General features: G+C 45.8%; 1 protein-coding gene across 1 annotated transcript in view; it reads left to right on the top strand.

The window, feature by feature from the left end:
* The first annotated feature begins 3,159 nt into the window (after positions 1 to 3,159).
* The window catches only part of LOC141980521 (solute carrier family 23 member 1-like), an 80,404-nt gene continuing 66,982 nt past the window's right edge, over positions 3,160 to 16,581 (top strand). Inside the window, exons 1-3 of the mRNA XM_074941811.1 lie at positions 3,160 to 3,301; positions 7,402 to 7,554; positions 9,159 to 9,316. Of these exons, the coding sequence (XP_074797912.1) occupies positions 3,248 to 3,301; positions 7,402 to 7,554; positions 9,159 to 9,316 (365 nt within the window). The 5' untranslated portion in view covers positions 3,160 to 3,247. The remainder of the gene's footprint in view (positions 3,302 to 7,401; positions 7,555 to 9,158; positions 9,317 to 16,581) is intronic.

The following is a 16,581-nucleotide window of genomic DNA, read 5'->3' as shown; positions in this document are numbered from 1 at the left end:
GAGCGGCGCAGTAACTGCCGGGGCTGTAACTTTGCTAGTGTAGACATGCCCTTAATCACTCTGTTCCTGAGTTCCACCATCTGACATGAGGATAATAGTGTGTTTTCTATTTATAACTCTTTGGACAGGAACTGTCTTATGTGGCTTCCCTGACCTATCACAAGTGATCATTGCAGCTCTGCTAGGATATACTCTTGAACAAGCAATAGAGTTTAAAAATAGATAAAATAATACATTATTTACTAACTTCAAGTACGACTGAGGGAATCCTGATTGCAGAAGTTCTGTAAGTAAAAGAACAGGCCTACATTTTTTGGGTACATTTTTTGTTGTGAATTATTTGCTCCGGTCTATTGCTTAGCTATGGGAAGCATATTTAAAGTTCTTTCCTCATCTAAACCAACCAGAGCTGCTGAGAAAATACAAAACATTTTCCATTAAACTATTCCTATTTTTTGTTGCATATTTTTCCAACTAGCTCTTCTTCCAAGCCACATTACTTTTATTTCTCATATCTGACTGCCCTAGAATTCAATTTTTTCACAACTGGGGAGCACGTATCCCATAAGAGAGACAAAGTGAAGACGACTACTGTATCCATTCTAAACTGCAGGGACATTTAGTTCACCAGTATGGAATTATCCAGGGTGGAAGTTGGCCAGGACACCCTTTTGGGGTCACTAATAAGGAGGAACAGTCAGGAACAGCTCAGTTTTAAATCTTCTCTGGCTACCATTGTAACTAATGAGAAAAGTTTAAAAAATAATCCTTCCCCCCTCTACCCCCCTGCAATTTGCTTAATAATGGTGTATGGACAGTTAAGTGAGAGGATCTGGCAACGAAGCTGGGGATGTTATGCATTTGTATTGTGCGGACGTGCAAGGTTATATTATCAAAGGGGAAAAAAAGGAACATTGGCTAATTAGAGTCCAAATGTCAGTTGGAGAGGTTGTGACAAGACTTTGTTTTTCTGAAATAATCACTGGCTAAATGCTGGAGTACAGCCAAAGATTTTTTGAAGACGGCCTTCATAAAATAGTGTTAAGGAGGTTGAATAATCACAGAAAGAGCAAAGTCTTGGGAAGGACTGAAAAAATATGAAGAGGTAGGAAACATCACAGCAAACGACTGCTTCTTTGAATGGAAAGAAGTTAATATTAGGGAGTCAACGTAGGAGGATAATGAGGGCATCTGCTGAGGGTGTGACAATATATGAAAGAGCACATAGGGAGGGGTGGATGCATTTTAAAAAAAGGAAAAGTATTAATCATAGTCTCGTAATTTAACAATGATACAACCTCCTGGGTATTATTTATTAAGCACTATTATTGTACCTGATATTGTGTGAAACAAGAAGTAGGCAACGTGGTTTAGACACGCAGTGCACTGGATAGGCAGGAGATGGTCCATTCTCAAAAACAGTGTAGTTTCCATGCTCCCACCACCACCATATGCATATTGCTCTTTTTAGGGTGGTTTAGCATTGATTGGCTTCATGGATGAGGTGTTCTGAGGGATTTGCATGATTAAAGAGTGGTTATTTGGGCTCTGATTCTCAAAGCTGCTTAGTCACCTCTTTTATTACCAGCAGGAGAGTGGGGTAGGGGGAGAGAAAACCTTTTGTAGTGATAAACACCCATTTTTTCATGGTCTGTGTGTATAAAAACATCTTCTGTATTTTTCACAGTATGCATCTGATGAAGTGAGCTGTAGCTCACGAAAGCTTATGCTCAAATAAATTGGTTAGTCTCTAAGGTGCCACAAATACTCCTTTTCTTTTTGCGAATACAGACTAACACGGCTGTTACTCTGACATTAGTCACCTCTGAGGATCTCAGAGTTGGTGCACAAGGAAATGAAGCTGACCTGGGGTGTCATATTCAGTTTTGGTCGCCGCAAATGAGGATAGGTGTAGCTGTAAGTGCAAACTGCAAAGCCCTAGAAAAGGGCAATACATGTGGTTAGAAATATAAGGAGAGGCCTATCTGATAAGAGTGCAAAGTCTAGAGCCAACGTTTTCACAAGTGTTCCCTGATTTCAGGTACCTCAAGATTTGGAGGCCTGGGTTTTCAGAAGTCCTGAGTAGCCACAGCTCTATCTGAAGCCAATTGAATAGATGGTGTGGATAGTCAGCAGCTTTGGAATTCAGGCCAAGGGTTTTTCAGGTTGGGCATCCAAAATCATTGGGTAATTCTGAAAATGTTGCCGTAGGATTATTTAACCTGGGAAGGAGACAAGTTACAGGAGACATGATTGAACATTTATGATTATGAAGGGTATGTAGTCAATGTCAGACAAAACTGCTTTTTTTAAATGCTACTTCATAATATGAAAGCAAAGGGACATTCCAAATTAGCGATCAGTATATTTAGGCGGTGTGCTGCTTCATACAGGGGACAATCAATCTATGTAGTTCACAGCCTTAGGAAGCCAGTGAGTTAAATATTGACTTTTAAAGGGGCTGATTGAGCAATAATCAAATTGTATCAGCTGCACTTATTAAGAAAAGGGTAAATAAATCTCATGCTTCAAGTCATTAACTATGTCAGTGGTCAGGAGCCCACATCCATGTAAAGAGCTGCACCATTGACCAAGTGTATTGTTTTTTTTCCCCTCTTCCTCTCAAGTCTCAGGTGTTGGTTTTGGTCTGAGAAAGGATCCAGTATGTCTGTTCATTCTCTTCATGTTGCAAGAAGGTTCACATACAGGATGACTGGGTTGTACCTGAGTCAAAAAATACAATAATGCATTCCACCCTGTTCATCATGCAGAGTAAGGAAAGCTGTCTGCAAACTGAGTTTATTAAAGAGCAATGAAAGCTTTTTCAGAGGATCCAACCCAGGTAGAAAATGTTAATTGGAGTTGAATCAACAATGTTGCAAACAAGGAAATGTTCTGCCTACCTGTGATCCCTTACCTAGCAAGGAAGGATTTTCTGGCATCATTTACTGATGCAATCTGTGAAGGGGAGAGCAGCCTCTTAGTGTGCTCCAAGCACTGATTTTCTAAGCAACGATTAGTTGAACGATTTCCACAGGACGGACAAATAAATAAAAGAAAATTCCTTGACAATACTTCTTACATGAACGGCTGGGACTGAGTTTGGGCTCCTAGAAGTCAGGCTTCCTGTGCTGCTGAATAGTTGTTTGTTCAGGATTTTATTTATTGGAACATGAAATGATTTTTGAAGATTCCCTTCCTCTAATCTTTCTTGTTTAAAGTGAGCCACTGAAGAAAATTGGAAGGAATGACACACTCTGCAGTCAAAGATTGCAATGGGCTGGAGAACCCCAGTTTTATGGTGAGTTTATTGCTTTAAGAAAAGTATAGCTTGCATAAAGTTTGTATGAGTTTTGAGAAGGAAAGTTAACAGGAGCAAGGGAGGAAAGGGGAAAAAGCAGCAGCAGAGAGAGAGAAAGAGAAGGGGTGTGTTAGAGTGAATGAAAGGGGAAAGGAAGAGAGATTGAACAGTCTTTCTAGGGTTCTTTGTAAAGATGAGGCTGACATGATCTGCTATCTTCTTCACTAAATCCTGTTGCTTGTACGATAGTAATTTAAAGGCTGTTTTGCTACTTTGGAGTTCCTTTTTTGTATTCTATAAATAAGAGAGAAAAGATGAGGAGATGAACTGACGTTGCTGTACTATAGTTTACGTATCTGTTTCAGAAGGGATTAAACCTTCTGCCTCTTGTTCCCTGGGTTGGAGGTTTTATATGATGACAAGGGTAGGGAAAATTAAAACTGGTCAAGGATTTTCTTTCTTTTTTTTTTTTTGGAATGGGTCTATTTCAAAAGAGGTAAATTGACGAGAGGTTGATGGAGAGAATTTGGGGGGAACTAGGCACAGTGCCCTGCAGATTTCCAGTACAGTAGCAAATTCATGAGTGAATTATATGCGGTGTTACTAGCAGCTGTGTAACTGTGCTGGAAATCCTGGAAACCAGAGGAGGAGGAGAAGGGATGGTCTTGTGGATAAACCACAGGACTGGGAACTAAGGAGATGGGGAACTTTGTTCTCTCCTTCAGGATACAAGTAACTTCCATTAAAATCAAGAAGAGTTGCTCATATCCTGAGGGGAGGGTTAAGAATTAGGTATCTATTCTGTTCCCTGCTCTGCCACACACTGTTCTGTTTGACCTTGGGCAAATCAGTTACTGCTCCATGCCTCAGTTTCCTCATCTGTAAAGCAGGAAAAATAAAACTTAGCTCCCTTCCCTAGCACTGGTAAGGTGCTTTGAGATCCTCATGTGGAAGGTGCTGTAGAAATGCAAAGGGTTATTCTTTTTATTATTAAAATGCTCCCAGCCACAGCTCAGTTCAGGCTTCTAACTTTCCTAAAGATTGAATCCTCCCTTACCTTGATCATCTGGGGTTTTGTGTTTCAAGCAGTTCATTTTTATTCTGTCAAGATTTTTGGTCAAAATAATGACGACTCTGATTTTATGCTGAGAACAGGCAATCACGGGGGTCGACCTGGGTGTCTGAGCTCACAGGATTGAGGCTGATAATTGTAACAGATCGGTAACGAATCTTCTGCTGCAGGCAACAAGACAGAATCCAAGAGTTGTCCTGCTCAGGCCCCCTGCTGCAGAGGAGGCAAGGGCTTGTCCTGTCACAGAGACTTCTGCTTGTTCCTGCTTCTCCCAAAATGAGAGGTCGATTCCATTCAGCAGTGCCTTGTGCTCTCTCCTTCCCAAGGTTCCCAGGCAGGATCAGGCATTCATGTGGAACTGGCAACGGTACATACACTGTACTAGTTACTTTGCTATAAGCTTCTTTTCTGAACAAGAGCTCCAGAAAGTGAGCTTGCTTCTGTCTGGATCCAGCTATGTTTAATGCTCCCAGCCAGTCTACATAAGGACAAGAGATAGGGTTTTAAAATGTGTTAGCCAATATGTTTTAGGCCTTTGCGCTTGCTGTAGACTAGCTTGTCTATTGAGGATGAAGGTCCAGAAATCTGGATATTTGACGAAAATAGTGCCGTGTCACACCTGCATATTTGATATATGTGCACAGTTTGTCTTTTTTATTTTGACTTAAAAAGTTGTATTTATTTTCTGCTCCTGTTTCTTCACTCTACAGTATCATTTGCTTTGCTCCCTTCATTGGGAGACTGACTTTCTCTGGGGGGGTTGTTTCAGACACACCTACCCAGCTCCCTAATGCCCGCGATCAGAGAGACCCACTCCAGGCCCTGCCCAACCATTGCTGCTTCTCCTCTCCCCAAGGTCCCAGCTCCCACTGTGAAAGCTGCTCACGTGGAGTGTAAGATACTCCCGCCGCCACTGCACCTCACAGTCTGTGCATGCTGAGGTCTGGCTGAAAGGGAAGGTGAGCTGCTCTGTCGAGGGATGTTCCACGAAGGAGCCTTTCTTTCTCGTCAGGGCTGGGTTAGCCCTAGGAATGCGGCAGGGCAGTTGCTCCCACCCTCCCTTTAGTAAGGTAGTGCAGCTTTAACAAGGGCTCCCCTGCCAACACCTCATTGGGTCTTTTGTTTCTTGGTTGAGCAGAGTTCTGGGTTCGTGGACACTGGGTTGTCTGTGCATACAGCATGCTTGGCCACGGAGGGGGATTGGGAAGGAGGAGGAACGTGTCTTGTGGTGGTACAAAACCATCTCCATAGTCCAGCTGTTACCAGATTTGCCCAGTACTTTGGGGTTTGCTCATTTATTAGGGTTATTCTTCTGGGGGGAGGTGTTCTGTAATTCTATTAATGTACTGCTTGTGTCACTTGTGTGTTCATATGGAGCTCTACTTCTCCCTTCTCCAAGTCCCCTCCCAATGGAGCTATCCTGCAGGCCCTAGGTTCCCCAGGGCTGGGTTCCTTCAGTCCCACAATCAGATGAACACACGAACAGAGCAAGTCCGAGTGGACTGGGTCAATCAGCACTCTCAAGCTGACCCCCTTATATGCCCCTGGTCTCAATAGGATGGGCCAAGCAGCACTTTCAGCTGCCGCCCTTATATGCCACAGGTTCAGCACATCCCTGTCCCACCTTCACGTCACAATTGTACTGGTAATAACCCACTTGATGAGCAAACCCCACGGTATTTTTGGGCGCTACAGGGATCTTTAGCTTAGGTAAAAGAAGCGTTGCTGCAGAGTAAATGGGGAAGCTAAAAACACAAAAGAGTAAAGTTCAGAGAGAGAAACAACCAGCTTAGCCATAAAAGTTATTTATTGAATAACAGCGATAACTACACAAGGAGGGCTAAACAAACATAACAGTTACATTATTAAAGGTTAATAGCTGAGGTAGAAAAGAAAACAGAGAGAGAGGGAGGGATCTCACCCACTCCATGAGGCTTGAATTGGTCGGGGTTCCCAGGTGATGGTGGTAGCTCAGGGTCCTGAGCGCTGGAGACAGGCAGAGCCCCCAGCACGATCAGTCAGGAGATGGAGTCCCAGTGGAACTGGTGCAAAGTTTGGGTCCATGCATCAGAATACTTGAACATAGGTAGGGGTTTCTGTAGAGAAACAACAATGGTTCAAGGGAGAACACTAGATTTGTTTATGGGTAAACTGATGACTCAAGGGTTTTCTTTAGGCTAGACAATAGGAACTGATCACTCTTGGCTATGGGTGGAGTTTTCTTCCAGGAAGCTTACAATGCAATTACGTTGCTTCAGTATTTTGGATATCAGTCAAGGATTAATTACTAGAATTGGTCTGATCACTGCTGAGCTGGGTGTGTGCAAGCATAGGTTCATTAACATCTGGAGCAGAGCTCCCCCATGATGCAGTGCTTCCCTGCTTTTCTGGTCCCAGAGTTCAGTGCGGTTCTCTGTTCTCCATTCAGTATGCTAATGGAGATGCCTTAATCTTGTCACCCTTATCAGGAGGGGTCTAAGTGTGTCTCCCAGTGCCCTTCACTGCTCTCTGCAAGTCTTTTCTCTGATCGGTTTTGGTTCAAGCAGAGATGGGGGGGGGGCGGGAAGAGAGGGCTGCTGTCTTTCATGAGTGAGACAGGCTAGATACTGTGCCCTGGTTCCCCAAGAACACAGAGCTGACTGGTATCACAACACATAGGGTAGGCAGCATGTGCGGCTTTTCTCAGCTACAAAGGTGGGTCAGAAGGGGAAGGATAAAAAGAAGAAATGGGTAACCCAGAGGACTGCACCTCCCAAAATGATGATTTTCATTGGATCCTCTCTACACACACACACACACACACACACACCACACACAGTTTTCACATTGTTTTTAAATGCACTTCTTGTTCCTCTCCCAGCCAGGTTGGAGTTAGTGTGAATTAAATTACCCCCCTTCCCACATGTTGACAAGAACCTGGGAGACATACACTGAAGTCAATCCCACTGAAGTCAATGAGAGTTGCAGGTGATGAATACCTCTCTGAATGAGGCTCTAACTGAGGAATGTTCTGTCCTGGTCCCTACAGGTTGAAGATGGAGACCAATACAGTGCCTTGTCTCAACTCCAGGCCAAGGGCCTAAAGGAAGAGAAGAAAGACCAGGGCAAGAACTGCAGTACACTAGTGTACTCTGTCACTGAGATTCCACCATGGTACCTCTGCATCCTGCTAGGGATTCAGGTGAGACCCTCAAGAACATGGTGGAATGGGGTGGGTGGAGGTTTATTGGCTTGTTCATAGCCCTGCTCAACAAGTAAAATGTGAATTAGGAAATGGCTCATATTTACTGGCCATGCCTGAAACCATCTGATTGGCTGTTGGTGCTGTCAAGTCATCCCTGTTAAGTGCATGGGGTCAGATTGTTTTTGTTTGATATATATTTACATTGTGCTCAATGCAATACAAGCAGGCAGATGCGGTCCCAGACCCAGCGAGCTTGCGCTCTAAGGACAAACAGTAACAGACAGCCCATTGAATAACGCCAGTGTTAGTGTTATGGAAAATATCTAAAGACTCCAGGCCCTCTGTGACTCTACTACAATAAAAGCTAAGCAGAAGCAGCACGAAAAAGAAACAGTACAGTTTCTATCAGTTTATAGGACTGCGCGAGAGAAATACACCCAACTTGGGCGATACAGTACAGGCCAATGGAGTAGACTATATGGTAAGATGCTTACCAATGATTAAACTAAGACAGTCATGCTGACTTTGTTTGGACACTGATGGATAGTTCATGCTTTGTTCATTTTGTAAAGTGATCTTGTCAGTTTAGTTTAGACTCAAACTTTGGGCTCTGTAAAAACAAGGTTTTATGAAACCCAAGATGACTGGAAATATTTCCATCATTTTTTTTAATTAAAAAGATTCTAATGAAAGCAACAGTTATTTTGGGGGAACTTTAACATTTCCAGCAGCGTTAGAATCCCAAACGTTGCAGCACCATACTAGTGCATGGGAAGCAGAAAGTGATGTTGACAAGGAACAAAAGCTCTATTTTCATTGCCCAAGCTGAGTGAAGTGCACAATCAGCATTAATAGTGAAAAGAAAATTGGATTTTAAAGATTCTTTTTGTGTTGACTAATTAAAAGTCTTTAAACACACACATGTTTACTGGGTTTATTAAAAAGGTGGGGCCTGATTTTTCCACTTCTTTGCATCTCATGTAGCTATTTACACCTATGCAAACAAAGTATAAAACACTACCACCAGGGTAAATGAGTGGACGGTTCTAATCTGGTAGCATTTTGCACCCACTTTGCTGATATCCCCCAGTAGTGGCTTGTGGCCTAAGGAAGCATGAGCAGTGTCATTAGGGATACTGCAGGCTGAGGGAGTTGATGGTGCCCTAGAGCAAAGCAGAGTGGCTTGAAACACACATTTGGCAGAAATCCAACCTGATACTTCCCACCAGTAACCTGCCCCCCTTTCCTGGTAGAGAGCCCCCAAAATAGCTTTCTCCAGACCCTGGAAATGTGCTAGTTCCCATTGGACACCCCCTTGGGAACTAGGTACTGTTGTTTCTACAGAGTGCCGAGTGGTGGTAAGGTGAGAAAAATGGATAAGGTTGGGACAGGTTGTTAAAGCTCTGACAGAAACTTTAGAACAGCCCCCACCAGAAAATAAAACTTTTAAGAAAAAATTAAGTTTATCAAGAATTAGTGTTGTTGGTGTCATTTGAGTCCTGATCTGCGAGTGGCTTTTCACCTTCCCTCAACAGTAGAATAGTTATACTGGGTAGGTACCGAGCCCTTTTTCATGTTGGTCTTTTCTCTGTGGTTCTTAGCACTACCTGACAGCTCTGGGTGGTCTTGTAGCCATCCCTCTGATCCTGTCCAAAGAGCTTTGCCTGCAGCACGACCCCCTGACCCAGGGTCATCTGATCAGCACCATCTTCTTTGTCTCGGGAATTTGTACCCTCCTTCAAGTCCTCTTTGGAGTCAGGTAGGCAAAATCCTTGCAATATAACCTATCCAAAGGTGGTGAAAGTGATTTGGAGGCTGTAATTGCTATAGGGTCTCCAGTTAGTTAATTGTGATGTATGTTAATGAATGAGAGTGATTTGCTATTTGTGGCTGTTAGGGCATGTTCCAGAGCACACAGAACTATAGGGACTTCCTTTTGCTACAGATCAGTGGGGCAACGGCTCATAAAATGGTGTTCTGAATGACAGCTGGAAAGATAAACCCTGCTACCATGCTCTGTGCTCTGAAATGTGGAACAATACCAGGGACCATTTACTTTCATCCAGGATCGGCACTAGGACTAAAACACTAAATAATAAACATTCTCTGTACCCAGCAAAGAAGACAAAAGAATTGACCATGGTTATGGGATGAGTTTGTGAAAAGCTTTCTCAGAAGACCAGGGATGTGGAGTAGAGCAGAGGGATGGCATGACGTGCACCTTGCAGGGGCAAAGTTCAACCTCCTTGATAGGTCTGAAAGCTTCCTCTTAAGCTAATGCTGGGCAGGTTTTGGAAGGGAGAGATGGAAATCATGCCACCTTTTCAACAGTTTGTAGCTGCCTTGGGGAATGAATGAGGCATGAAGAAGTGGAAGGGGGAGAATTTTCACTCTGATTACCCTTGTGGGCCAGATTGTAAACTGGTATAAGTCAGCATAGTTTTGCTGACTTTAGAGGAGTTGCACCAGTTTTCACCAGCTGAGGAACTGTCCTTCAGGCTGGGCTATCAGCAAGGGAGGCAGCTGCACTGGTTTAAGTGCTACTGTAGACAGGATAAAACCATTATCAATATTGCCTCAAGAAGACTTGCCTCAACTAGTTGCTAAACTGGTGCTGGATGCAGTTTTATTCCATTTATTTACATTGAAACTGTTTTCGGTGCTGGGTTAGCAGCAGCCACTAAATTTTCCTAGAGTGGGCAAGGTCAATGGCTCAGTTAATGGCCACCCCTTGTGACTACTTCAGAATCACATTTTGGAAAAGATCCCTTCAGAGGCATTTTGTGGAGCAGCGGGAGTTTCACCCAAAAGAAAGGGTGATCAGCACCCAAATCTGAGCACCTGCCTTAGCCTAGCCTGGGTCTGAGCAGCCACACCACAAAGCCATATCCCAGTTACAATGGCCCAGATCCTCAATGAGATTGAGGCATCCAAGTCCTATGGGAGTTCCCAGTCAATTGTGGCAAAACTTGTCTGTTCTTTTGGGCACATGTGGGGAATTGTGGGAAGGCTCTGGAAGACTAGCAGCACTTGAGTGATTTAGCCTGCATCGTCACTGCAAAGTGGGTGGGCTACCCACCCTTGGCGGGCTACGCACCCAATTGAAAGCCTCATTTGTACTTTAGCCTATAGCCCCAGAAAGGGGAGCTAGCCCGGGTTAAAAGTACCACCAAACTTGGGTAAGAAGGTTTTGCATGTGGGTGGTGCAGGGTAGGGGCAACACTCAAGTAAGAGACCTGGTTAATTCTGTAATGAAGATGATATACTCTGTGTGTGTATTTTTGTACCACTTGTTAATCTGGGATTCCAGGGTGCGACAGAGCACTGAGGCCTGACAAGTGGGTCAGCACTCTGATCACTGAAGCCTCAATTTGTTTCCCCAGAGATGGCTGATTGAGCAATTAGCTAATCAGAAAGAGAAGCTGGGGGAGGTAAGGCACTAACTAGCTCTCAGCTGGCTCACCTGACAAAAGCCAGGAAGGAAGCATTACAAGGTGTGGAAGGAGCTCAGACTGAAAGAGCCCCTTAAGAGAGGATGATCTCCTTCCTAGGGCTCTAGTAAAAGGGGACTGAAAGACCATAGGGATTAAAATCTGTGATGTTGCACTGTACTGGTGCCAGTGGAAGGGTTTAGAATAAAATACAGACTGAACACTAAAAGAAAGTGGGTCTGAGTAGTTTCTGGGGGATCAAAGGATGGGGTCAGAGCATTGCACTGTTGCAATTGGGGGTTGTCCCGTGACCTGATTCTCCCTGCATCTGGTGGTTTGAAAGTTTGTTGGGGAAAGCTGGGGAAAAGACTCAGTACCTGGGCGTGGAAAAGACCCTGCAATTGGTGAGTGTGCAGCAGAAGGAGCTGCAATGGATGACGTAGACCTTCCAGGAGTGCCACCAATTTGATAGAGAATCCCTGATTGCTTGGGAGGGGGAGCAACAGTGGAGCCTACAGGAGTTCATCAGGGAGCAGATCCAGGTGCAACAACAGTTGGTCCAGAAAGTGCAAGTCCAATGAGGGGACAGTGGGAGTCCTTTATGTGGATGGTTCTTGTGCAAGATGGGCCTAACTGTTGACCTTGGTGCATTCCTATTAACAAGTGAGAAAGTAGCCATGGCAGCTGGTTGAGGTCCTCCAGGTGGTGCCAAATTTCATGGGGGAGGGTCTGGTGGCTTATGTCTCCCTGAGTAAGGAGCAGCCTGGCACTATGAGGTTGTGAAGGTGGCCAGTTTAGAGTGGATCGGGCTTTCTGCCAAAAAATACCAGCGGAAACTTCAGGCTGCTGGATGGACCAAAGTGGTACAACCCAGGGCACATGACCAAAAGCTGCCAGCCAGCATGTAGCCTGGTCTAAGGCTAGACAGTTGAACTATCGGGGAAATTATGGACCAGGTGATAGTGGAACAATTTCTCCAGAGCCTCCCAGGGAGTACCTGACTCTGGGTGAGCAAGCATCAGCCTACCACCCTGGAGGCTGCAATTAGACTCTCAGAAGAGTTCTTGGAAGTCGACTTTCCCAGAAAAGGGGTTTGCCCACCTATGTGCCTGGGACTGGGGAGAAGGGGTAGTGATAAGAACTCTGATAAGAAAAGGGAGGAGGCAAAAGGGACTGTCAGGGAAAAGGGGGATTGTGTGCTTTCAATGTGGAAGGCCTGGTCCTATAAAATGGGACTGCCCAGAGATGAAATGTGGGATTGCAGAATTTTGCACATGGACTGGGGCTCTTGAGGATGTGGCTAAAAGAAAAATGCTGACCGTCCCTATAAAAGTGAGATGGAGGCCTCAAAAGGGGAGAGTGGCTCGAGCCTTGGGATGTTAATTGATCCAGGGAGATTTAGTGAAGCTCCTGGATGAGAAAGTAGAGATAAAATGTGTTGATGGGGAGAAGCCAAATAGCAGAGGTACCCCTAGAAGTAAAAGGAAAATTTGCGTGGAAGCAAGTGGGAATAGTGGAGAGAATACCCCATCCAGCAGTAGTGGGTATTGACTGGAGCATCTTCCTTATAGGAAGAAACAGGGGATCCGGGACCCCACATGGAACAAAAAGGGGGAAATAATGAAGGCCCAAGTTAGCAGAATTAGACTGCCCTAGATAGAATGAAATAAGCCACAGGAAAATAAAACCAGGCTAGGTGAAAAGAAAAAGGTAGAACTGGGCTGAAAAGAGAAATTCAAGCTCTGTCCCAGGGGGTGGGAAGTCCAGGGAACTAGGCCACAGCAAAGGTGAGGGGAAGAACCCAAGGGACTAGGTGGGGCTAGGAGAACTGGAGGCCTTAGAAGAGTGGTCCCCAAACTTTTGAGGGTCATGCCCCCCTTTCCCCTGTCCACGCTTGCCCCCCTGAGCTAGGGCCAGGAGTGGGGCCATGGCTCTGGAGGAGGGGGGCATGGACAGAGGTAAGGGGGCCAAGGCTGGGGGTGGTCTGGTGCCAGGAGCAGAGCCAGAGCCATGATCAGAGGCCAAGGTTGGGGGGGCAGAGGCTGGGCCAGGAATAGAGCCATGGTGAGGCTGGGAATGGGACAAGGCATGGGGCTGGGAGCTGGGGCCAGGGAGGAGCTGGGTGGCGCTCCTTCTGTGGGGCTGGGCTGGGCCTCGCTATGCCCCCCAAAAGGTTCCTCTGTGTCCCCCTGGGGGCGTGCACCTCCCAGTTTGGGGACCTCTGCCTTAGAAGGAGGAGAATGGGCAAAAACAGCATGCCCTACCCCAGGACCAGGAGGAAGAGGCTAAAAAGAGTGGACCTACAGGATGCCCATGATGTGAAGTTCTGAGGGCTGAGACACTTTATGGGGGATCCCCTACCCTCAAAATGCAATTTCTGTTCAGGGAAGATGGAGGGACCAGAAATGGGGCCCTACAAGCCCACCCTGGGGGCAAATGGGAATCTAATGAGGCAAGTGCCTCTTGTAAGGTGGGGACGGGGTGTGTGTGTCTGGGGGGTGAAAGTCTGCTGTTAGGGAATTATGTGACAGAGTGCTGAGGCCTGGCAGCTGGGTCAGCACTCTGATCACTGCAGCCTCCAGTAGCTTCCCCAGTTCATGGCTGATTGAGCAATTAGCTAATCAGGAAGGGCTGGGGAGGTAAGGAACTAACTAGCCCTCAGCTAGGTAACCTGAGAAAAGGAAGGAAGGAAGTGTTACAGAGGAGGAGGACAGGGCTAGCTGAGCCCAGACTGAAAGAGCTCCCGAGAGATAATCATTTCTTTTCATCCTAGAGCCCTGGTAAAAAGGGACTAAAAGATGTAGGGATTAAAAACTGTGATGTTTTACTGTACTGGCATTGGTCAGTATTGGGGTCCACACTCTGAAGGGTCCCCAGTGCCCAGGGTCCCTGACCCCCCTTCCCCCTCTCTGCTGTAAGGTCCTGCCCTGTTGGGCCCTTGGGGCTACTACCCCTTTAATGGCTCCCAGTGGAGCAGATTACTATCATACCAATGAAAAAGGTTCACAGGAATTAACTTGTATACACCTACAGTTTATTTGAGAAGGAATTACACAAGCAGTAAAGGGTTACATTAAGCACATAACTCCTAAGTTAGACATTAAAGAACTATACATTAAGAGCTATACATTCCTCTCAGTGAGCCTGTCTTTCACAAACATACACAAACGGGTCCTGTGCTAGCCTCACACAGTTCCTGCTTGGCAAACAGAGAAGGTAGTTACCATGGCTGTGGACAACTTCCTCCTTCCAGGTCTGGTCTATCTTGGATTCCCTTGAGGCAAGGCCTTGGTTGCCTGGAAACCCCTCTGGTCACAGTCCTACTGGAGCCCAGAGAGCAGAGTTTTGACTACTTTGTCTAGCAGCATCTTCAAGCACCTCTCCCTTTTCTCCTCCTTCTCGTCTCTCAGTAATTTACTTTGCTTGATTCTTATACTCTTTTTCCCTCAAAGGAGTCACATGTCTTAAAAGCATGCCCAGTGGGCGTGTAGTTAATTTTAGCTGATTAGTATTTTGAAAGGGGCTTGGGGTGGGGTACCAAACCAAGACCACTCCACATTTACTCACTCATCAATTATTCACTCTGGCTCTCTGCATGGTGTCCTTGCTGTAGGGTCACTATAACCAGGTTGGCCTGTGCTCCATGCTGGAACTTTGTGCATGTGATATTCCTTTTGGATGGACCCATATTTACTGACCAATAGGTTCAATATCGATCACACACGCAGGCTTTTCCAGTCCTTTATCAAATCTGCATGACCACACCAATTTGGCACCATCCCAACAGTTCCCCATTCGATATTCAATTACCAAAGATAATTGCAATATTGCATCAATCATACCCACAATTTGTACACTAACTATTAGATCATGTGTCTCCTTTTCCGGTTTCTATAAAACTTAAAGCATTATCTTTCGATTATTAGTAGCATAATTCAACAACTCAATCTTATAAGTTTTCCGCAAAGCTTGCTTTTTCTTATATTGCTTACACATCTGATATCCACAACAGAAACATACAAGGAATAATACAGCAGTTCCAGAAATCCAAAATAGTATTGCCCATTCAACTCCATTCTATGTTGTTACTTGACATACGACATCATGCCAAGCACATATTTGAGATATTATTTTCTCTACAGCTTTTTCAACAATTTTATACTTTCGAGCAAGCATACCTTTTACAGATATTATCAATTTAGCTGACCGTTCTATTTGGTCCTGTGTGCCTTGATTAGTTTATCTCCATATCCCAATCTGTATCATTCCACTCGATTTCCCTCAAACTTGGCAATGTTAATCTAGGGCAGTGGTTCCCAAACTGGGGTTCGCAAATTTTCACTAATGGCGGCCAGAGGACCCCAGGCATTGGAGGCAGCAGGTGGGACCCTGTTGCAGGGCAGACAGCCCAAGCCTCAGGGAGAGTGGGGCAGGGCAGTTGAGGCTGGCAGCCTGAGCCCTGCCCCTGTCAGCAGGAGAGCCAGCAGCCCGAACCCCAGTGCTCTGCACAGGGCTGGCAGCCCGAGACCCAGGGAGAGCGGGGCAGGGCAGTTGGGGCTGGCAGCCTGAGCCCTGCCCCCCGTCAGTGGGGGAGCCCTCCGGGCGGGTCTGGCAGCCCAAACCCTGCCCCCATTAGCGGAAGAGCCGGCCGCCCGAACCCCAGCACTCTGTGGGGGGCTGGCAGTCTAAGACCCAGGAAGAGCGGGGCTGGGCAGTTGGGGCTGGCAGCCTGAGCCCTGGCGGTCAGCGGGACCTACAGCCTGAGCTCAGTGGAACTCAGTTGACCGGGGTGGTCAACGGGGTCCAGCAGCAGGAGCCCCATGGAGTGCGGAGGAAATTTAAACTTAAATCCCTGGAAATATTCATTTTTAGGAGGAGGTTCACGAGATTTCACAATTTAGTGAAAGGGGTTTGAGGACTGTTAAACTTTGGGAACCATTGATCTAGGGTGAGTCATAAAGGTTTTAGTAATTTGAGGGTGCAATTGATATTGTTCGTACTGGAAATGAGTTATGTCTCCACGAGTACACCACATCCCTTGGTCCATAAACCAAATTTGTTTGTTTGTTACATTACCCTTTTTCCTTTTGATTCCAACATATATCTTGGTTTATTTAATATAATCCGCACCAGCCATTTTTCCACTATAAAGTCATGGTGAGATTACCTCCTTTCCATTCCAAATTCCAATTTCCTTCTTTAACCAAGGTACCCCATTCCCATTGGGCTCCTAGTATTTGCTTCCATCCTAATCCAGGTATCCACCATAATCCAGTCCCTTCTGGTACTATTTCATATTACCCTGTTTCATTTTCCCACACGCTGGCATATATTACCAGTGTGACAAAGCTCTGTCCTTGCCTCCATGGGTCCCGCATTTCCTGGCGGATTTCGCTAGCCTCAGAGGCTCACTGTGACCCTCCATGTAACCCTTCTCTCTCTAGAGACAAGGGTCACAGTCTACTGAGCCATTTTAATCATAAGCCAGCGAGGGAGGTGAGGAGAAGTTATCCTTCCTTGCACAGTCTCTGTTGTCTCCCAGTCGCGATCAGGGAGCAAAGGTGGGGGGGAGCCTGGGCCCACCCTCTACTCC

Source organism: Natator depressus, chromosome 1, assembly GCF_965152275.1.
Source record: "Natator depressus isolate rNatDep1 chromosome 1, rNatDep2.hap1, whole genome shotgun sequence".
NCBI classification, from domain to species: Eukaryota; Metazoa; Chordata; order Testudines; family Cheloniidae; genus Natator; species Natator depressus.
The sequence above is the reverse complement of the archived record's forward strand: the minus strand, read 5'-3'. Positions and strand labels throughout refer to the sequence as shown.